Source organism: Mytilus trossulus, chromosome 10 (assembly GCF_036588685.1).
Source record: "Mytilus trossulus isolate FHL-02 chromosome 10, PNRI_Mtr1.1.1.hap1, whole genome shotgun sequence".
In the NCBI taxonomy this organism is placed as follows: domain Eukaryota; kingdom Metazoa; phylum Mollusca; class Bivalvia; order Mytilida; family Mytilidae; genus Mytilus; species Mytilus trossulus.
In genome coordinates, this window is record NC_086382.1 from 22,721,540 (window position 1) to 22,745,641 (window position 24,102).

General features: G+C 34.8%; 1 protein-coding gene across 1 annotated transcript; it reads left to right on the forward strand.

Moving 5' to 3' along the window:
* Window positions 1-19,128: 19,128 nt before the first annotated feature.
* LOC134687761 (uncharacterized) lies at window positions 19,129-21,853 on the forward strand. The gene is made up of 3 exons (XM_063548218.1): window positions 19,129-19,527; window positions 20,561-20,648; window positions 21,633-21,853. Exons 1-3 carry the CDS (start codon window positions 19,183-19,185, stop codon window positions 21,851-21,853), a joined length of 654 nt encoding a protein of 217 aa, XP_063404288.1. The 5' UTR covers window positions 19,129-19,182.
* The last annotated feature ends 2,249 nt before the right edge of the window (window positions 21,854-24,102 follow it).

Genomic DNA, 24,102 nt, shown 5'->3' on the forward strand with positions numbered 1-24,102 from the left:
GGAACAACACATTTTATATTTCTAAATTTTATTGGGATCAATATCTGAAACCTGAAAAATAACGGTCTTAGATGATTTTCATACACTAAGACAACTTTGGCACACTCAATTTGGGGACATCAAATTGCATATTTTTATATTAAGTACCAATTTTATCAGATAACATAACATTTAACATAACGTCTATCAACTTATCAAGTTGACATAGCGGTAAAATTCAACTGTCAGTGAACAGGCACTTCGATCACGATTTTCACGGGTCTACATTAAATTCATACTTTCAGGGGATAATGGGTTTGTAAAACATGTTTGTCTTTACCTATTCATTCAGTCTCAGTGTTATTTGACACATCTTTTGGGTAGTTTTCCCTTAAATTCCATCGTGGCGAGTGCTTGTTTACGTATATTGGAAGTTGCCATTCCAACGAATGGTCACTTCCGGGTAACGGTACTTCTTTATAAAGTTATAATAATACATAAAAGTATTATTAAGATATGATTAAATTACTTGCTGGCCTTCCTTTTACGGTGTGGGATATTTAATAATAGGAAATAATTACGTTAAGTACGTTTTTGTGAAGCGCCGTTAAGGAACTATTTTGTGATTTCAATGACGTCATATAGTTACGTAGGTGATAAGGCTAAGAGTATGGAATTTTAAGGTTTATATTTATTATGTCACTTATTTATTGGAATTAAAGGCAAACTTTCGCGATTTTATTTATTTATAACGACATTTTGGGACATGAGCCAGAGTTTCCCGTAGTATTTCAAAGTTATAGTAGATTTTCAGTTCTGTGAGTCGCGGATGTATTTCACCGTCAAGTATAAATACGGCGTCGCACTAGCACTTTGGTATATCGTATCTGGCTATCAAGCAGAGCAGTACAATAAACCAAACAAACCCTTAAAGTCAAGCAAGCTATTTAGGTACAGGATGCATTTCGATATACAGCTATTTCACCTTAAGCTATACGATAGCATTTCAAGCCTTTGGTTATCTTTTTACATCTTTTGGAATATTTAACTAAAAGCCCACATAAGGACGTCTAGGAACCAAATATCGCTTTTATAAATATTCCCGCTTAAGCAGGTCTTCAACAGGAAGTGGCTTCATATTAAGACATGATGAGGAACCAGTTCAATGTTTACAATTTCTCATAGCAGTTTTTGGCAAATTACACAAATTATTAAAGATGTAAAGATACGATGTCCCACCACGTTGACAACTTTATTATATCGTAGTTTAATGAAATACGTATATTTCATTCTCTCATTATTGTATTGATAGGATAAAGTCTTGCAAATCTGTATTTATAAGTTATATCTGGGGTTCGGAAGGCCAGCATCTTACTATTACAATTTATGGTTATACTATGTTATTGCTGATATTTGCATGCGTTACTTATTGAGATATACATGCCTACTGGACAAGAATAAAAGTCACTCTTTTACGCTGGATTCTTCATTTATATATGATTATGCTGGAGTCAACAAACTACACTCAAAACAAGACAAAGTAACGGAACACTATCAATAAGCAATCATACGGAATTAAAAGTACACTCGACCCATACTCGCCCGCCTGTAACAAACTGGTGTCAGAAGTGGGATGTCACAGTCCAAAGTGGCATCCAGGATGCGAACCTCACATTTATTTTTGAATTCAACTATCTACTAGTATACCAATATAATATGTGAACGTCTACGATAAAGATGGATCTTAACGTGGTGGAAATTGAAATAAAATTATTACAATAATTATTGTACGTTATATATGTTTAGGTTAAAATCAGTCTAAGTCTCAACATGGCCGAGTCGCCTGATCTGGAAATCAGATTTAGATCGGAAGAGAGAGAAAAAGAAGAAAGGCATGAGAGAAATACCGAATTTGCGGACGCAAATGAAACTTTAGAAGAACACAGAGTAAATGTATATGCACATGGGGAGGGAGACGTAAATAGAGAATATGGCATGTCTGGACAAAGAGGACAAAGGGGGATAAATACTGACGGATTCCGATACAACAACCCACACACAGTCTCTATTAGACCAGAACCATATGTTGGAGGAGAGGATTGGGAGGAATATATTTCACACTTTGAGGTGTGTGCCGAACTTGGGAGATGGCGGGACGCAGACAAAGTATTAGCGCTAGCGGCAGCATTAAGGGGACCAGCAAGGACATTTTACATTAGTTTAGAACAGACGGAAAAACGGGATTACGGTATTTTGACTCAGAGATTAGGATTACGATTTGGGAGTACAAGGCAACAAAACAGATGGCTTTCTCGTCTTGAAATGAGAAAAAGGAACCCAGGAGAAGCAATAGCGGCGTTGGCGGACGATCTGCGCCAGATGGCTCAGAGAGCTTATATTGATCTTGATGCAAGGGCTCAGGAAGTATTGGCACTTAACCAGCTGTACAAAAGCGTTACACCTGAAGTAAAATACCAATGCTCTAACCAGGGATGTAGAACTGTTGCAGGAGCTGTAGAGGTAATAGAAAGATATGAAGCTATAATAGGAGATGGCTCAGAAAAGAAGAAAGGCAGTGTCAGAATGACAACAGATACACATTTAGGAGAAGCATCTAATTTTTCACAGGAACCTTCGGAAAACCAATTTCACGATAGCATTAATGGACTAACAAGGAGGATTTCACAGCTTGAAGGAACAAAACAGAATTATAGCAACTCTTGGCAAAATAATAGTAACAGAAGGCCTCAATGTGGAAATACAAATAACAGGCAAGCTAAATGCTTCATTTGTGAAAGCACAAGTCACTTATGTAGATATTGTCCATTTTATCTCCGATACAAACAGGAAAATGCAAGACATGACAATACTGGAAACAGCAAGGCTCCAAGGACCAGGATAACAGAAACTCACAAAGTATCAACCAGGGAAACTTCAGTACCCCGTTGGCTGGTTAGACCGGGAACCAGTGGGAAATTTACGGTCACAGGAATTAAGTCATAATATTAGGATAGGACAAATGGGAAATACATGTGGTATTTGGGATAACGGATTTTATACAAAAGGATACCTACAAAACTTACCTTTGACAATATTAATAGACAATGGATCAACCACCTCTATATTAAATTATAAAATTTACAGACACTGTCAGTTAGCTGATGTACTGAAAAACGCAATACTAGAACCAAGCACTTATAACTTTTTGATGTAAATGGCAATCCTTTATGCTCATACGGGACACTTAAACAAAAACTCACTTTAGGGACAGCAGATTTTAACACAGAATTTCTTGTCTGTGATATCAAACAAGATGCGATCTTGGGGCAGGATTTTCTATTGGATCATATAGACAAAATTGATTATAAGAGACAGATTTTATCTACAAAGGATACAGATATACGTTGCTGGATAGGAGGAGAAGCAAATGCAACATGTAGAGTCATTGTAAAGGAGACAGTCACTTTGCCGGGAAAATCTAAAATGCTCATTCCAGTAATAATAAAAAAAATGCAGAACACTTAGGACCACTGGGATACGTTGATAAAACTCAGAAAAAGGAAACAGAACATAACATCACTAGGAGAATTTTAGATCCACACCAGGAAGACATTAGAGTACAATTAATTAACTTTCGGGAAGAACCAATTACTGTACATGCTAAGGAACAGATAGGTGTATGTGAGTCATACTACGAAATGCCAGCGGTAGGAGTATGCAATTACATGGGAACAGAAGGGACCAGTTCAGACAAGCTACCATCACATATTGAGGACTTATTTAACAGAAGTAATGTACATTTACAGGAAAAAGAAAAGCAATACCTGAAGGAACTTCTTCAGGCATACTCAGATTTTGCAAAATCAGCGGATGATTTAGGGAGGACTAATAGAGTACAACATAGGATAAATACAGGAACTGCACATCCGATAAGACAAACACATAGGAGGCTACCATAATGAAAAAGGAAATATGCTCAAAACTCACACTTAAATGGAAAGGACCATTTATAATTGACAAGAGAATAGAAAATGTTACTTACCGAGTAAAGAGAAGCTTGATGCAGCCTTCGACTGTATATCATGTGGATCGTTTAGCACTGTATTAAGGGAGGAATGTACCATCGTGGGCAAGCAGATTTCGAAGAATGATGGATTTAGAGGAAGCAAATAACGACCAGCAATTGGATAAGCCAGTTGGCTAAATGTTGGAGGAATATTAAAGGTCCTCAGCATTCTGTACCTGTTCATACTTTTATTTTTGGATATACTGCAGTATATATTTTTATGACAGATCTGTCGGAGAGCGATTTGGGGGTGGTCCGGCCAACCACTAGTCAAATCATTGAGATATAGGAAAGGGATCCTGACTGACTAAGGAGGAGCCTAGTAGTCGAGTTTATTTTGGGATATGAACAGTTTTAGATATTTTTGGAGTTGTTTCGTTGGTGTTATTTGTATGGTTTGATTTGAGTTTACTTGCCTACGGATGCTGGCCTTCCATGATCACATTTATAGAACGGGACGGGGGAGGATTTTAACTTATTGAATAAACAATACAGGGAATTAATGGCAGTATTCCTTGTATTTCAGAATGAGTTCAGTGGTATCAACAAAATGCTGGTTATGCCCGGAAACCTATGAAAAGAAAAAGGACCTGAAGAGCCATACCATCTCTGAGCATTCGGTGTGCAGAGTTGTTTGTCCATGGTGTGTAGATAGTGAGAGGACGTTTGGCAGGATGTCGGAGCTCACCAAGCACAGTAAGAGAAAACACAATGATCTCACCATAGACTTCCTGGAGGGTGATTTCTTTACAGAGCCAAATGGATTTTGGTAAGCCAAGCGGCCAGATGATTATATTAGAATTATAAAGCCCTCAGAATGGACGAGCACCATTGCCATCAGGACCAGGGCAGCACTGTTGGGATGGGTGGAAGCCACCAAGAAGGAGGGATCAGATAAACATAAGAAGTCATGGGAAGAAGGATGGAAGAAAGCACTGGGTCATTCCGTTACCAGTGAGCAGCCCACCAGGTCTCGGAAACGGAAATACAGTCCATCCAGGCCTCTAGTGGACCTCCCTGAACTAGCAGTAGCCAGGATTGACCTATCATCTAAGGGGAACATAGGCTTTCTTAGAATGAAGGAGTCGTCAGCAGAAATATGGTTCAAGGTAGAAATGGTACATTGAGTTATGGAGGACTCCAGGGCAAAGGACAATTTGGTTAGGAGAATGGATATTGCAAAGACAGACCATGAGCCACCACACAGTTTTGGAACAGAACTTAAGTTGTCTGAGTCAAAGCACACCTTGAATCAGGTAACCAAGGCGTTGGGAATTGGTGAGAGACATGTCAGGAAGCTCTTTAGGGGAAAGGTGACGTTTGAAACTAAGTCCAGGAAGAAGGCAGAGGAAACAACCAGGGAAGAAAGTAGTAAATCTGATATTGGAGAAGAGCCAGAGTACGAGATCATGGACTCTATTGGAGAAGTAGACAACCTAGAAGAAAAGGAACAACCAGAAACAGCTAAGAACATCTCAACAACCCAGGAACCATCAGAAAAAGTTGCAGATGTCCCACCTACAGCCGAAAAGAAAAAAAACAAGCAAGCCAGTACCAATTCAAGACAGCCCTCTTAAGAAGCTAGACAACGAAGAGAAAGATAGGTATTTACCAATGCTGAGCGAGGACGAGGAGGAAGAGGAGGATGAGGAGGCAACATCAGAGAGGTCAGATAAACGAATCATAATGGTGAGCCATAAGGAAGTGTTTGATATTGACACTGACGAAGAAGAAACTACCAATATATCACTTAGAGAGAGGGCGATGAAGCTATTAAAGGCAGGAGGGATGCCCCTATTTCCACCAGGGAGGAGACAATGGGCCGGAGAAAGGATGCAGGTGTCGAGTAAACCCACACCAATGTTCTGGCCGCCCAAGGAATGGAGGAAATTGACAGCAGATCAGAAGCTGACAGCATGGAGATTCGCTGCCATGACCTTGGCAAGGGAGCATGGAGTCGACACCGTCAAGGAAGAGAGGGACGTACTTGACAAGTATGCCATGCTTGCCTTGCCAGGTACTGCGTTACCTAATCAACCTGGAGAAGACTTGATTATAAAGGCTCGGTTGGCCAACTACCACTTGTTGAAGGATATATGTCTGTCTTGGTAAACTGGAAGGAATTGAAGCTTTGGAATTAATAGATATGCTGGAAGCCGCAACCCGATCAAAACCACCAAGTGACTTGGTAAAATTATTATGTAATGTACCTCTGAGATTGTCAGAAGATGTTAAGAAGGATAAATCGCATTAACTGTATACACTTTTTTTACTATCTAAGATGACAACGACCATCACCAAGAAGAACCGATCAATAGAGACTTGGAACTGTCAAATTTTATTGTTATTGTTCTTTTGTGTTTTAATGCTTTTAGTTCATTGCATATATATATATATTATCATGTGTACAATACAAAAGAGAATTCGGGAGAATTCTTTTTTTTATTGGGTGGGGAAAGTGTTATAAATGGGCATTGATAATAATCTCAAAGGAACAACACATTTTATATTTCTAAATTTTATTGGGATCAATATCTGAAACCTGAAAAATAACGGTCTTAGAGGATTTTCATACACTAAGACAACTTTGGCACACTCAATTTGGGGACATCAAATTGCATATTTTTATATTAAGTACCAATTTTATCAGATAACATAACATTTAACATAACGTCTATCAACTTATCAAGTTGACATAGCGGTAAAATTCAACTGTCAGTGAACAGGCACTTCGATCACGATTTTCACGGGTCTACATTAAATTCATACTTTCAGGGGATAATGGGTTTGTAAAACATGTTTGTCTTTACCTATTCATTCAGTCTCAGTGTTATTTGACACATCTTTTGGGTAGTTTTCCCTTAAATTCCATCGTGGCGAGTGCTTGTTTACGTATATTGGAAGTTGCCATTCCAACGAATGGTCACTTCCGGGTAACGGTACTTCTTTATAAAGTTATAATAATACATAAAAGTATTATTAAGATATGATTAAATTACTTGCTGGCCTTCCTTTTACGGTGTGGGATATTTAATAATAGGAAATAATTACGTTAAGTACGTTTTTGTGAAGCGCCGTTAAGGAACTATTTTGTGATTTCAATGACGTCATATAGTTACGTAGGTGATAAGGCTAAGAGTATGGAATTTTAAGGTTTATATTTATTATGTCACTTATTTATTGGAATTAAAGGCAAACTTTCGCGATTTTATTTATTTATAACGACATTTTGGGACATGAGCCAGAGTTTCCCGTAGTATTTCAAAGTTATAGTAGATTTTCAGTTCTGTGAGTCGCGGATGTATTTCACCGTCAAGTATAAATACGGCGTCGCACTAGCACTTTGGTATATCGTATCTGGCTATCAAGCAGAGCAGTACAATAAACCAAACAAACCCTTAAAGTCAAGCAAGCTATTTAGGTACAGGATGCATTTCGATATACAGCTATTTCACCTTAAGCTATACGATAGCATTTCAAGCCTTTGGTTATCTTTTTACATCTTTTGGAATATTTAACTAAAAGCCCACATAAGGACGTCTAGGAACCAAATATCGCTTTTATAAATATTCCCGCTTAAGCAGGTCTTCAACAGGAAGTGGCTTCATATTAAGACATGATGAGGAACCAGTTCAATGTTTACAATTTCTCATAGCAGTTTTTGGCAAATTACACAAATTATTAAAGATGTAAAGATACGATGTCCCACCACGTTGACAACTTTATTATATCGTAGTTTAATGAAATACGTATATTTCATTCTCTCATTATTGTATTGATAGGATAAAGTCTTGCAAATCTGTATTTATAAGTTATATCTGGGAAGGCCAGCATCTTACTATTACAATTTATGGTTATACTATGTTATTGCTGATATTTGCATGCGTTACTTATTGAGATATACATGCCTACTGGACAAGAATAAAAGTCACTCTTTTACGCTGGATTCTTCATTTATATATGATTATGCTGGAGTCAACAAACTACACTCAAAACAAGACAAAGTAACGGAACACTATCAATAAGCAATCATACGGAATTAAAAGTACACTCGACCCATACTCGCCCGCCTGTAACAATATATTCAAACAAATGTCAATAAATTATTTGAGACTTTTTGTCCTGTGCCTTTTAAATTGGTCCTATCACATTTCGGTGACCGTTTCAGTCCTGTAACTTTTTGTCCTGTGACTTTCTGTCCGTTTACCTGAAATTTATATCAAGTTATGAACAATTCTGATTTCGAAGTTCTCAGTTTTAGTTCACACCTTTTCAGTCATGTCAATTCCAGCTATTATAAATCTAATTCGGTAGATTACATTGGGGGGGGGGGGGGGGATTTGAAATGCGACCACCGATAGTGACGCAGGACTGAGCAGAGGGGGATTCAGAACTTTTCATAAGGGCTCTGACGGACCTAAAAGAGGGGCGCTCTAGTCATGCTTCAGTGATTCTCTATATAATCAACCAAATTTTCCCCACCAAAAGCCCACCCCCCTTTGGACCCGCCTATGGGGATCGAGTTTCTTTGATTTTTTTGGGGGATAATTTTCATATCACTCGAATAGATAAGCCAAACTATTTGGATGGGTTTAGATAAATATAGTACTGATTTGATATCATCATCTTTAATAATTTTCTTTTAAAATATCAAACTTCTACCAAAGGCTTTTATATAGGAGACAACAAACAAGGAACTGCACTTCATGCATCTTCTACTTTATCTCCGAAAGATTTGCAGACGGACTCTTTTGTTTCTAAAGCTTTTGATTTACTCACTGTATATATAACCCCATTGGTTTCAATGGCTAGTATACAAATATTTAATTGGCACAAACACAATTACAATAATTGGCCAATGGCCCATACAATTGGTTTAGAAATAGTAATGATGCAGCAATTAAACTCGCAATACTGCATATAATATCAATAGGCATCTGCTGTACAGTAGTTGTCGTTTGTTTATGTAATATATACGTGTTTCTCGTTTCTCGTTTTGTTTATATAGATTAGACCGTTGGTTTTCCCGTTTGAATGGTTTTATACTAGTAATTTTGGGGTCCTTTATAGCTTGTTGTTCGGTGTGAACCAAGGCTCCGTGTTGAAGGCCGTACTTTAACCTACAGTATAATGGTTTACTTTTTAAATTGTTATTTGGATGGAGAGTTGTCTCATTGGCACTCACACCACATCTTCCTTTATCTATATATTTCGAACAATGTAATGTGCAGTAACTGTTATAAATATATCAATATCATCAACAATAAATGGTTAAGAAAAAACAAATATGTCAATTACATAGTTGGTCAAACATAATAAGTATTGAAAACAATGACAATATTAATATGTAATATTATGAACAATGATTATGAATTAGACATATTGACAATTTTATAGAGTTTGTTCTGCTTTACGCACGCCAGGTAATAGACTTTGATTATGCTCAAGTTGACGAATTTTAATATCTTGCATTTATCAAAGTTGTTAAGTAATACATTAATTTACATTTTTAGCGTATATATTAATGGTGTTTTGATTTCATTTGTCGTTTTGGTCTCTCTTTGACTAATACTGAGTCATGTGGTATAACTAGTTCCAACTCCCCGGCCACCTTGTAGAGAAAAGTGAGTCTACTGTGACGACGTCTGTTGTCCGGTGTTGGAAGTTTTAGTTCATTCACAAGTCTCCTTATACTACCTTCCTCTCTGCTTGTATAATCCCCACTGATAAAACGCACTGCTTGTCTCTGAACTCGTTCAAGTGCATTAATGTCCTTGATTACTGAGTAAGGGTCACAGACTATGGACACATATTCTAGAAGTGACCTAATAAGTCATATCTACGCCTGTTTCCTGTTCAATCCTTTGGACTGTGGCGGAGGCATTCGTCGCAAGAAGCCTACCCCTAGAGTGGAGTTGGCTTTCTTCACGGTTTTGGCGATGTAGGCCGGCTCCTCTTCAGATCATCTGAGATAATTACCCCGAGATAGAGATTTTGTTATACCTGTCGTAGAGTGTGATTGTCCAATTCATATAAATGAGATGACATGTTTGTTGTTGACGCTGAATTACGTAACATGTCAGTTTTGGCAGTAATTTTCATACCCTGTTTGTTTGGTCCCTTCTTCCAACGATACAAGGTAGTTTTGTAGTAGTTAGTGGTCCTGTTGTGTTTGGACTTTCCTATATATAGGCAATCATCGGCGAATAATCTAACTTGAAATATTACTGTTTCGGGTAAGGCATTAATGTGATATAGGAACAGCAGCGGTCCTAATACCGTTCCTTGAGGTACTCCTGATGCTACACCTACAGAGTCATCATTTTCAATATCTACAAACAAATTTCCTACCGGCCATCCAACTTTTCTTTAAACAGAGGAGAAGGTTACCAGAGGGACAATCAAACTCATAAGTCGAAAATAATCTGACAACGACATGGTTAAAAAAGAAAAAGACAAACAGACAAACAATAGTACACAAAACACAACATAGAGAACTAAAGACTGAGCAGCACGAACCCCAGCAAAAACTGGGTGTGATCTCAAGTACTCCGGAAGGGTAGGCAGATCCTGCTTGACATGTGGCACTTTCATCCCGAACGACCCCTTTAACAAGACCTACTTGTTGTATTCATTATTATTTGTGCTGGTCTGAACATGCTTAAACTATTTGCAACTGGACGTATAAACAAACAACACTCAATCAGTCAGTTACTTTTAAAAAACAGTTTAGCATACTTCAATTGTCTTTTTATTGATTGTACGATTGAAAATTCAACAAAGATAACATGCTTTTAATTCTGTACGCCAAACGCACGTCTACAAAAGACTAATCAGTGAAGCTTCAATAAAAGATGTTATAAGGCCAAATCTAGTGCAAATTGTAGAGCACGGAGGTCTAAAAAGATTGGAAGGATTTATTAAATACAATTAGGAATATACGTTTAATGATTAAATACTGGTACTGAAAAGTTATATTTATTTCAGAGGTAACATCCTATCATTTCAACAAAGTCCTTATATACTTTGGTTGGTATCATAAGGTCAAATAATACGGTAATCTAGAGATTACATACGAAGAAAAAACTGCGTCAATACTGAATTAAGCTGTACAGTCTCCCCCATATCGCTGGTGGATTGTGGGTTATAACAAGTAGCACCCGGCACAGTATATCGAAACACAATCTACAAAAACATGGTTTCAACGTTATGTATTCTATTAATTTTCGGATAAGCTAGTGTAAATTTCATGTTTTAACCTTTATATGATAAATGCGCATTTTTCACCACTGTCATATAAATTGGTAAATTGGATGTTTGGTTAACATTTTGTGTTGTGTCTTCTTGTTCTTCAGTTTCAGTAGTTTGAATTCTACTAAATGTCCAGGAATTGACATAAGGAACGTCAGCTGAAAATGTTCGAAATTGTCGTGTACTAGAATTTTCCTGGTATTCAAAGTTTTCTATGTTTTGTCTCTAGGTCGAAATCCGAGTCCTATAATTCCGATGTGTCCATGACTGAGCATTGGGGATGTATTTTAATAGCAGACGAAGAAATATACATGTATGAAGAAGAAATACACATGCAGATAGACCCGGCGACGATAATTTATAGTAGATTTATGTAGGAATGGACATTTTTTATTTGTTATGAACATAATTTGATTTCTTTTATTAACTACACATTAATTAATAAAATTTACGGTAAAATATTCAAACGTCTTTAATACGAGAAATCATATTTTTTGTTGAAATTTCAGAGCAGTCATCCAATATGTACAATAGATGGAATGCACAGGTGGCTGCTAAAAGGGTGTCAAAAATGTATTGAGCAAAAACTCAAAGATCAAAGATCAGTTCCAACAAGAATGCTTTGCATTTGTTGCAGAATCACCTACAACTTTATGCTATCGTATTTTTAAAAATAATTTTCAATTTGAATTATTTTTCAGTTTTACCTTACAAATTCATTTATACATTATGCAAAAATAAATGTGGTAGTCACCACTTGCCGATTGAATCTGGAAGGTGGCAGGGTTTACCGAGAGAAGACATCATCTGTCGTCTCTGTGACTCAAACGACATTGGTGACGAGTACCATTATATATGAATTGAATATCATATTTTTTACCTACATACTGTTGGTCAAACCCTAATATCTACGAATTTGATCAACTGTTTAATTCATGTAATATTGTAATATTAGAAAAAACTATATAAATTTATCAAAGTTATAAATGTGAAAGTCAGTCCTCCAAGTTAATTTCATTGTATTGTTACCACATGCTTGTAAACATTGTGTACTATAGTTACATTTATGTATGTACTCCATAACTATGCAATTGTAGTTTTATGAGAAATAAAGTATTCGTATTCGTAATAATATTTTAATTTATAGTTCCGGCTAAATTTTCTGATTGACCGAGAATTTAGCGCGTGGATTTGGATTAATACGCTGTTGCTAATGACATTAGAAACTAGCGATAATTTTCATTCTCACTCTAGTCGAGTGATATGAAAATTATCCCCCAAAAAAATCAAAGGAACAATACAGATAATAGCGATAAATTCATTTAATTACACCAGATATCTACAGAGGCTGTGAGACGTTATGTTTGAAATATATCTTTTGCCAACGAGACTTAAAAAAAACGCCTGCGCCATGATCACATATGCCGTTTATACTTTTTATCTGAACATTACTGCGCTTTATCAAATGACGCCGGCGTTTTTTGCATGTCGCGGTGGCAACAGATATTTGCGAAAATACTAATGGCAGAGAGTAGGACAAATAAAGGCAACCGTAGTATACCGCAGTTCAATAGTTATGAATCGATTAAGAGAAAACAAATCCGGGCTACAAACTAAAAACTAGGGAAACACCTCAACTATAAAAGGAGAACAACGGAACAACAGAAATACTCAACTGTAACAAAAACAAACGCCAACATACATAGAAATGGACTATTTGATAACAACTGCCATAATCCTATCTTGGTAAAGGACATTTTTAGAAGAAGAAAAAATAGTGGGTTGAACCTGGTTTAATGGCTAGCCAAACCTCCCAGTTATATGGTAGTGTCAAACACTCCGTTAAAATGACAATATTTTGTGACAGGAATACAGTACAAATAAACGAAAGAACACTCAGAACCGGGAAATACACAAAAAAATAATATAATAGTAAAACAGAGATATCATAGCGCATGTACCACGGCAGTGGTAAAATATAAACGTGTATCATATATAAGGAAATACATGGAATTTAAACTACCTTTTAAGTTAGAGAAAATTAATATAATATACTGTCAATATAAAATGCGGCTGATTGAATTTAGTTATCAAGGGGACCAGGATTATAATTTAATACGCCAGACGCGCGTTTCGTCTACATTAGACTCGTCAGTGACGCTCATATCAAAATATTTATAAAACCAAACCATTACAAAGTTGAAGAGCATTGAGGATCCTAAATTCCCAAACGTTGTGCCAAATACGACTAAGGTAATCTATGCCTGGGATAAGAAAATCCTTAGTTTTTCGAAAAATTCAAAGTTTTGTAAACAGGAAATTTATAAAAATTACCGCATTATTGATATTCATGTCAACACCGAAATGTTGACTACTGGGCAGGTGATACCCTCGGGGCTGAAACGTCCACCAGCAGTGGCATCGACCCAGTGGTGTAAATAGTTATCAAAGGAACCAGGATTATAATTTAGTACGCCAGACGCGCGTTTCGTCTACATAAGACTCATCAGTGACGCTCATATCAAAATATTTATAAAGTCAAACAAGTAAAAAGTTGAAGAGCGCTGAGGATCCAAAATTCCCAAAAGTTGTGCCAAAATTCTAACCATTGTCCTCCCGTAAAGCGTTAATAATTTAGATATGCATTGAAATGCGCAAACCGTTTACTGTTAAATATCTGGGAAAGTAATGTATCGTAAATATTTTACTCTTAGAGCATGTCTATTGTTTATGTAACTATTCAAAAATCAAATCGTTTTATTGTACATGTTGCAGGCTTTATGTCTTTTTCACGTTTCATTTGAAATACAATGGTATAATGTATCGTTGTCTTACAATTGTTTTCTTTCTTTGAGGATTACACATAAACCATTACAACAAGTTTTTATATTCTAATTCATACTACATTAGATAGTTATACAGGAAGTATTGTGTCATTGTGACGTTTTCAAAATAACCTAAAGATCAACCATTTGTTTAACAGTGTAGATAAAGACTTCAGCAAGAGTAGAGTATTTAACTTAAAAGTTGGGGTTTATTGAGTAAAGATATACTATATTTGTATGAATGACCTTTTTACAGGCTCCTGACTTTGGACAAGTACAAACAGAATTCAGTGGGGTTAAACTGGTTTGCTGGTGCCAAAACCTCCCCCTAACAGTGGTGTTGTAACAGTTCAACATGAGAACGAACTATAAAAATCAGTTAAACTCATCAGATCAATAGAAGGCAGAAAAAATCTAACAAAAAAACACAGAACAGACGTTACAAGGTATTGATAAATCCCTACAAAAAAATATTAGCATTTCGGTTGGTTAGTTTAAAGCCAAAAAGACTCATGAAAAATCATGCATCTAAGACTAAAATAGCAATCAGTACACACCCAGTTATTGACGCCATAAAGGTTTATGTACCCTTCTGTAGCCATTTTTGTACAAACTTTTCAAACTTCAATTGTATCAAAACTACAGATATAATGAATAATAGAGATGGGCCATTTAGTACATATTCCAAGGGGAAACTTGATGCAAAGCATTATTGTTTACTGTTTCATTGCATTTAATAGAAAAAGAAGACTTTGTGGCAAATAAATCAAGATTTTTTTATAAAAAATCCACAGCCTTTATCCTTGTAATCTCATATTTGACAATTTGACGACTGCTAGATATAGGATTAGTGCATGCAGTGCTAGCATTGATTTCCTTAAAACAAGTTTATAAATGTAGTTATTGGTTAAGACAAATATAAATATGGCCAAAATCAAGTACACCTTTAAGGGTGCGCTCGACTTTAGTGACTCAGCACGAGGTGTTTTGGAATTTACAGGTTGGTTAGGACTTTTTGTAAAAAATAAACACTAGCACGTCATAGAAAATCAAGTGAGTAATTTATGTTTCAAATTTTATAACAAAAATCTTTGTATTAAAGGCTGTGGATTTTCTATAAAAATCTTGATTTTAAAAGGTCGAAAAGTTTACCCGGCTCGTATCTTAATTTCCGTATCAGAAAACAAAATCTCCGTGAATATAAGGATGTGCTTTCTGGTATGTAATACGTTTGCCACAATAGGTTACCAGTTCGTATAGATGACATTAAATAGCTTTGTTTAGAGGATCAACTCTCTATCTAGGAAGTCATGATAGGAAATACAACCCCGAGGCCGTAACTAGGCATATTATTTTACTGACGCAGAATTGTTTTCCAAAGTAGCGAGGCGAAAAATGTTGGCAGGGTATGGGATAAATGGAGCAAAATCCTATATTCTGGGCATTTCCAGAGAGTTTAACAACTTTTTTTTAAAGAGGTAGGGCCAATTTGTGGGGAATTTTTTTCACAGAAGGGCCAATTTCAAAAAGTGCCGACAGAATAAAATTTACTGTAAAAACAAAAAATAAAAATGCTTTTTTTTTCAATATCTCGATTTATATATATACATGTGTGATCAATAATTAATTTAACCCTAAAGAAGGATGAAAGTCCAATATGCGGAATTTCGGGTGTTTTTAGATGGAGAAAAAAGGGAAGCTCTCCCCTCCAGAAGGACATTTAAAACCAAAAAAAAGTTATGTTTTTATGACTGTTGTAATTCATACTACAATTTCTGTCAATTGGTTTGGTGTGTCCTTATTAATAAAAAACAACTTTTTAAAGAAAAAAAATGTAGAAATATAGCTCCTTAATAAGAAAGTTATGGATAAGGGTCGTCGTGGCTTAATCAGTAGAGCACAGAACAATTAATCAATGAAAGGGTTCGAATCGCACTCAGAAACAATGCATTTTTTTTTGTTTTGTTATATTAAATTTTAATGTTTCTATCATATTTTTTTCGGATGTTTGCTTAATTCATAGAGTCATTCTTGTTCAGTTTGACCATATAACTTATTAATATATCATTTTTCATGTATTTTAAAGAAAAAAATAATGTATCGCTTACAGTGTGCATTCCTATGACTCTCCATACTTTTGACTTACTTTCTATTCATGTGTTTACATTTATTACATATATTCAAAGAGCAACTGCCGTCAAACTGATGTAGATGCCTTTACATAACCAATAACACGAGAATTGATTCTATTGCGGCCGTGAGCAATGAAGCCCAAATGTTGTGGGTGTAATATACACATAACTTAAAAAAAACAAAAAGACATTGTATACAAGTTTCAAAACAACACAAACAATTTTTCGAAATCTTTTTTGAACATGGTATTATATGTAACAAATGCAGTCAACAGCAATTTTTTGTCGCCAACTCACAAACTGTGTAGATACTAGCACTGAAATGTTTACCACTGTTCCTACACCGATACCTAAGTCATCAGAAAAGAAAACAACACAACAGAACAAATCAATTACACTACAAATGGTGATTGTAGGTAAAACATCAAGAATCTGTTGCATCTGTATCACAACGAACGGCCGATTTGTTAAAATGCCAGAAAAGGCAATATAACATGTGTAAGTAACACAGGTTGATTTATGACCAACTAATGTAAGATGTTCTCCGGTTAAAATATATACATGTATTATCTTATCTTATCTTATAGACGATAAAACCTTTTAGACAATGACAAATACAGATATACATATATTCAGAATGATAAAAAAACACCATTTGAATTTTTTCGGTATTTTTTGGTACCTTTCATAAAGGATGCTAATGATAAAATAAAATCAATATTACAAAAATCAATAGTATTGGTCTTGTTTTTGTAGGAATAACTGTTCAAGGTATGAAAATAGATGAAGTGACGTATTTTCATGTACTATAATTAGCATCTGGCGGGCTATTTAAAAAAACTTGATGTACCTATCTTATCGAATGAAGAGGCTCTACCTCTTTATATGTCAGATAAACATCCAAATATCAACTTGAGTCTGCCGCCAGAACATAGAACACACATCGACTCAGTAGAAATTGCTATTCAAATTGGAGTTTGCCAATTTTTCTATGGCCGGTTTCGTCAAATCGTTTCAGAATATTTTGTTTGCTGACATCCTTATCGCGATGAAAATGGAGTATGGCAAGTCTGCACAGTCTCTCGCCACTCATGCATGCTCTTTCCCAAGTTTTCATCCGTCTCAGGGCAAAAAAAGGAACGTTCACAGCAGACGCTCGTCACTGGGAGAGTTAATGAAAGCACAAGAACACGTTTGGGTAAACATGAGCGTATACTAGAGCTTGCTGAAGGGAATTGGGAACAGATTTCTTATCTGTGAACTTTGTTTTTCATCTTAAAATATCCTGCTGCCAGTTTTCAATGTCTGTTAAATCCTGATTGTACGCTTCTATTATTTCATCTATGCATTGGTCTGTCAGGTAGTTAAATTTTCCAGGTAAAAGGAATTGACGGGAGTCAAGAGTGATCAAACTAAGGATATAATGAGATAAGATATAAGTATATGATTCTATCTAGAGTTCCTTTACTTGTGTGATATGGATACTGGGGAATTAAACTGGAGTTTTCGCCGTTTACATGTAAGTCCGTGATTTCAGATTAGTTCTGGAAATAGTCAGTGGTAAGATGTTTTAGATCCAGAATCGAAAAATGAGGGGGTGGTGGTCCGATCCCCAAATCCCTAAAGACACGAAATTCCGTAGTCCCGAATTAGAAAACACAAAATCTCGTTTTAAAATTCCTACCATCCCTCAATAATATCAAACTGGATAACGGGATGTTCTTTCAAATTTGAAGGTAAAAGAAACACTGATAAAAACTAATCCATACAGGCTTCATATTATTTATGTTTTGTTTATCTAGTTGATGAAAACAAGGGAATGAATACCCAGACAGGACTGCTTCCGTGCGGTGACCCAGTACTTGATTTGTCAGTCTATTTATAGTTTTTGGATTAGTTCCAATGAAGTTGTATTCAATAACCCTTTACCCTTGTTGTGATCACAAAGAACATCAGTTAGTGTACTAGAATTATTCCTTCCTCTACTACAGTATCGCTTTTCCTTTTTCTGGAAGAGCCTATTTTAACCAAAGATCCATGATGATTACTGTTACTAGGTTAATGTAATCGAGAAACAATACCCGTTGAGATGCTGGGTTATATCCAGAAAGAATAATTTAAAAGAAACGATGACAACTTATGAAATTAAGGTTGAGACAGAAAAAACAAATGACTATTTTCGTATTTAATTTCCTTATCAAATACACACAAAAAAATTCAGTGTCGAAATTTTAATGAGGCGATTGCCTCACTTGCCCCATTAGTAGTTACGGCCTTGCACGGCCTGTATATATATACACTCCACATGCAAGCACTGCTGGACCGTTGATACATAGAAATGGAAAGTTCACAATGGGGAAGCTGAAATTTAGCTCATCATAATTCGATATTGTTATTGAAATAGTGTTTTACGAAAGTTTGACTGTAACTTTTGTTGGAAATGAAATATCATTTCCAATTAGTACGGCAAACAGCTTTCATGTATGTATTATTTATTTATTTATTTCATAGATACTTTTTCCTATTAACAACTTAGCAATTCCTTCCCACTCAGAATCATGAGAATTATATTGATTCATTTCGATTAAACAGAATATTTAAACATTAGTTAAAATATAAAACACGTAAAATGACAGATATCTATATGCAATGTCAAAAGGAGATATCGATAAAACCGACAGCAGCTAAATTTAAACAATATTGAAATATAACTTTATATATTATTTAATTTTCATCAGACATTTCTCTTTCATCATGATTTTCTGTTTTAGGGTTGATAGCAACTGTTTTGAATATTTAAGTTTAAAAGTATCGCAATAGACATGATAGAATCCAGTTATTTATTTCAAGTGTTTCAATGCTTCATGAAAAAAACTGTAGAAAAATAGTTGTTTTTATCTGATAAGATTTTTAAAAAAATACTCAAAAAATGAAGGTAGTGACGTTATTGTTTCTTTTAAAAAATGTGATGTCAATATATTCTTGGTCATTGGATAATGTTTGTGACCTTGATGATATTAAATGTCAAAATCCGCAAATCTCAAACCCAGGAGAGATAATTTATGGACAATGTTATCGCCACGCTGCACTTCGTAGATTACTGAAAGTTAGTTTTCTTACGTGTCTCAAAGAATGCATGAAAACCTCGACTTGTTCTAGCGTTAGTTACAGACGTAGCTGGAAAATGTGCGATATAAATGGAAATATGAATTCGGAAGTGGAAGTTGTACAAGAAAATGGATGCTTTTCGTCGAACATATCTTCATGGTCAAAGGTAAATGCATAAACAGCTTATATTTAATTTTTATAACTTATCCATCAATCCATATCATATATTTATATATATGTGGATTCATTTATTTTCGTGGATACCAATTTTCGTGGATTTAGAAAAACTTTCGTGGAAATTTCATTTCGTGGTGTTGATTATAACCTTATGAATGAATTGTAATTATTTGAACACTTAATTTCGTGGTTCACGAAAATTGGTATCCAACGAATAATAATGAAGCCACAGTATAAAATAAATACATATTACACTAAATTGTTATATTATTTGACATAATGTGTTAGTAATTATACATGAGTTCAAGCAGTAAAACATCTTTGAAAGCAAAATAGCTAGTCGTTCAAATATCTCAAATAAAAACATTAAATATAAGCGAGAACACGCTTTTGGACAATGTCCACTGCAATTTAAAAGATGTGGCTATATGTCGATGACATATCGCTAAAATAACAAACAATTCTAAAAGTAGATGTTGATTAAGATACTAAATAAAAGCAACCGTAGATGTTCAATAGTCAGAAATCGATTAAGAGAAACCAAACACCGAGGGAAACACACCAACTGTAAGATAAAAACAACGGATCAACAGAAACACAGAACTGCTACGAAAACAAACGCCAACATACATAGAAACGAATCATTCGATAACAACTGCCATTCGGTATTCTAAATTAATAAGCATACAGAAAATGCACAGGCACATGTCTCAGAAAAAAAATTCCTATATACCTTATTATATAATAAGGTATATACGAATTTTTTTTTCTGAGACAAGTGCCTGTGAGAAAATGTTGTCGTGTATGCTAAAAAAAAATAATGGTGTCAATTAATCTGAGGTATATCAAGAAGAAACTCAATCGGCAATCCTAGGGTGAATCCGCAACTCTACATTTTTAGTCGGTACGGAATTGCCAAAGTTGTCTGTTTAATTTCTACATTTTCAAAACGTTTTCTGAGAAGGCTACTGTTATTCGTAGTCTTTGCATTTTGTAATATTTCTAAATGAATTATGTTTCAGAAACTGGTTGGCAAATGTGCTAGACATACATGTGGAGAAGGATACAAATGTGTTTTAGAGGAAGAAGGAACGAAATGTGTAATTGCATGTAAGTAACTTATAATTGACAGACATTACGTAGTTTAATACCATCACGTAGTTACCATACAAATATGGTGTAGAAGGAGAAAAGAATTACATTTGTAATAGTATTTAAGTAGCAAATTATAGACAGACATCAAGTTGCTGTTTAAGAGGGAGAAGGAATGACATGTGAAATAACACGTAAGTAGTAAATAATGGACATGCATCACATGGTTACCATACAAATTGTCTTGCTTGGGACAAAATATTATTTGTTTGGCAAGAAATGTTACATTATTAACTTATATAACCAATGATAAGGAAAAAGTAAAATAACAAAAATACCGAACTCCAAGAAAAATTCAAAACGGAATGTCCCTATCAAATGGCAAAACTAGCTCACACATATAAAACGATAGAATAACAGCTGTTATATTCCTGACTTGTTACAGGTATTTTATTATGTAGAAAATGATGGATTGTTAGCTAGCTTAACCTCTGACTTGTATGACAGTCGCATAAAAATTGTTTTAAAGTAGATGCTAAACTAACTGGTTAAAGGAGTCATGATAGTACAACATACTGCATAAGAAATTGAAATGTGTAAGCTATGATCTGTTGCAAAAGTAAAGTGTGAACACAAAATGAAATCTTCACTCTACATAAGACTATAGGAGAGATGCATGTAACTCTGTAAAAATCAGCTTAACGTTTCAATCATGTTAAAATTAGTATTTGTCGAAATGCTATGATACTTCCCGATAAAGTGTGTTGTACAAGTTTTTTGTCAAATGTGAACTTTTATTAAACTTTTATTAAAATTAAACGAGCCAAATAAATTTTGGTCAAGGTGTTTGGTACCACCTTTTAGAAATAGTTTTAAATCAGGATATGAATACAAAAGATATTGATTGTTCAATTAAAATTAAAATTCACATCTAAGCCTTAGTGAAATACGTGAAATAAAGCGGGAACCATTGCGTTATAAAATAGTGTAATATATTCTTAGATTGTACCGGAAGACCATTTGCTGCAAATGCTGAACTGAATGAACCATTTGGACTTTCGAGAGACTTGGGACACGGCATGATGTATAAGTGTCCGAATAAAATGCATATATATGGACAGCCTTTTGCTGTGTGTCGCAAAACAGGAATATGGAAATCTCTGTTTATTTGTGGTAAGGCATTAAGAGGTTTAGATACCGCGCCAGTTCATTGTTCATCGTAATGGCTTTTAAGGTGAATAGCAGCAACACAAGCGCCATGTTTCTTAAATATTGATATTAGGTATTTTCTAACTTTTTCATAACTTAGTATTTATTTATATGATATTATCACGTAAATTTCTCCTTCTTTTCCATCTGGGAGAAATTAACACTGGTAATTGCATTAATACCTGCATACATTTGCTAATGTTTGCTATCTTTCTGTGCAAACATTAAATCTTGTACAATTTCTCCGACATGGAAATGGTACTGATATAATAATATCAGATAATCTTGCAATCCCTTATTCAAACGACAAAGTACGTGAACTGACATAAGTTATAAATAATAGATTATATTTCGCTTGCAAATTACAACATTGTCATTACAGATATCAATTAGCGATGATGATTTAAAAATTAGTATCAAGATAAAAGATAAAAACACATAATTGTAAACGGTGAGCTTTGAGTAAACACAAAATGTGGGTCTATATACAGATCAACAACATAAAATGAATATTTGATTATTTGTACAACTAAGAAAGGTAAAGTTTTTCATTCAAAAACTTGTAAATATAAAAAAGAAGATGTGGTATTATTGCCAACGAGACAACTATCCACAAAAGACCAAAAAAATACAGACATTTACAACTAAAGGTAACCGTACGGCCTTCAACAATGAGCAAAGCCCATACCGCATAGTCAGCTATAAAAGGCCCCGATAAGACAATGTAAAACAATTCAAACGAGAAAACCAACGGCCTTATTTATGTAAAAAAAATGAACGAAAAACAAATATGTAACACATAAACAAACGGCAACCACTGAATTACAGTTGCCTGTTTTTATTTCCTGATAATATCATAATAAATAATGATTGTTATATGAATACAATATATGAATACAATTATTTACACGTCGTTTAACCTTATTCAATCTTTCAACACCCTTTGAAAAAATGTTAAAGGTATGTGTAAATATCGAACCAATGGAATTTCATCTTACTAAGTTGAAGTGTATGGTGTTTAGTTACGTTGTTTAATGATTAACATTACATTTAATGTATTTCAATTATACATTATCATGATATTGACTTCAAATGTCAGTGCTAACTGTATGAACAATTATTCTATGTTACGTTCCATCTAAACACCAATGCTTCTAGTTACAAATAGAATTATTCATTACATCAAATTTGAACGGTTGTTTTCTTTCACGATACTGATAGCTTCAAAGATACATCTATACTACTAAAGGAATAGACCGATTTCATTGAGCCGCAACCTCTCTGAAACCATACAAAGTTGGTGACTTACAAATGTAGTGTTTTGTACTTTCTAAATTTGTCCTTGGAACAATCTTTTGTCCACAGAAAACGCGAATTTTTGAATAAACATCTAAATTTGAAGAGCGTTATCTATCCGTGTCTTATACGCTTTCGCGTGCTCTGTCGACGAAATTTAAAACTCTGTGTTTAAACACTTGCCCAGTTATACCGCGATTTCGCGGGCATCTTCTTGTATAGATAAAAAGAGATGTAAGATTATGTTAATTAGACAGTTATCCAACGGCAACCAAAATACAACTAAAAGGCAACATCAAGACCTCAATAATAGACAGGTACAATATATCAAGCTTTGAAAAGTGTCTGTTCAAATTCAGGATAAACACAGCTGCTTATCACAAATTGTTTATATCTGATGATTATGCCAAGAGATTTCTCCAAAAAAAGCCAAATTAACATATTAACGCTATTTAAATATATTCGCAAAAAGGAGCAAGAACTACGTACTTTTTCGGAACATATCGTGTTATCCCTAAATAATTTATGAATTAAATAAGTTTTTAATATTATGAAGGAAATGTCTCTCATTTTTGTGCAGCCTTTTGCGTGCAAAGGTGGCGTGAAGAAACAAACTTGTACATCAATTGTCCATATACAGTTTTCTAACAATAAAGTTTATACTGAGTAAATTATTTAAATAAACGGAGGACTGTATGGTTTTCAAAACTTAAGTAAACAGCACACAACTAAAATAATAAAGTAACATCAAGGCATTGTCAATGGCAAATAGTACTATACTACTGTGTTATTGTACATTCAATGCATCAGTTTATGATCACGAATGAAAATCCATTATCTATTATATATGCACATGGTTTAACATTTCAAAGTCTTTTTATTAGTTAGAAGGAAAGCGTTTAAATTGATCGACATATGTTGAACATACCTCGATATCACGTGCAATCGATATTCCATCTATACATCA

Bases quoted from the DNA above. Each gene is read 5' to 3' on its own strand.
- LOC134687761 (XM_063548218.1), top strand. From the start codon at position 19,183: ATGAAGGTAGTGACGTTATTGTTTCTTTTAAAAAATGTGATGTCAATA. The intron at 19,528-20,560 runs GTAAATGCATAA...ATTATGTTTCAG, and splicing joins ACATATCTTCATGGTCAAAG to AAACTGGTTGGCAAATGTGC. The intron at 20,649-21,632 runs GTAAGTAACTTA...ATATATTCTTAG, and splicing joins AACGAAATGTGTAATTGCAT to ATTGTACCGGAAGACCATTT.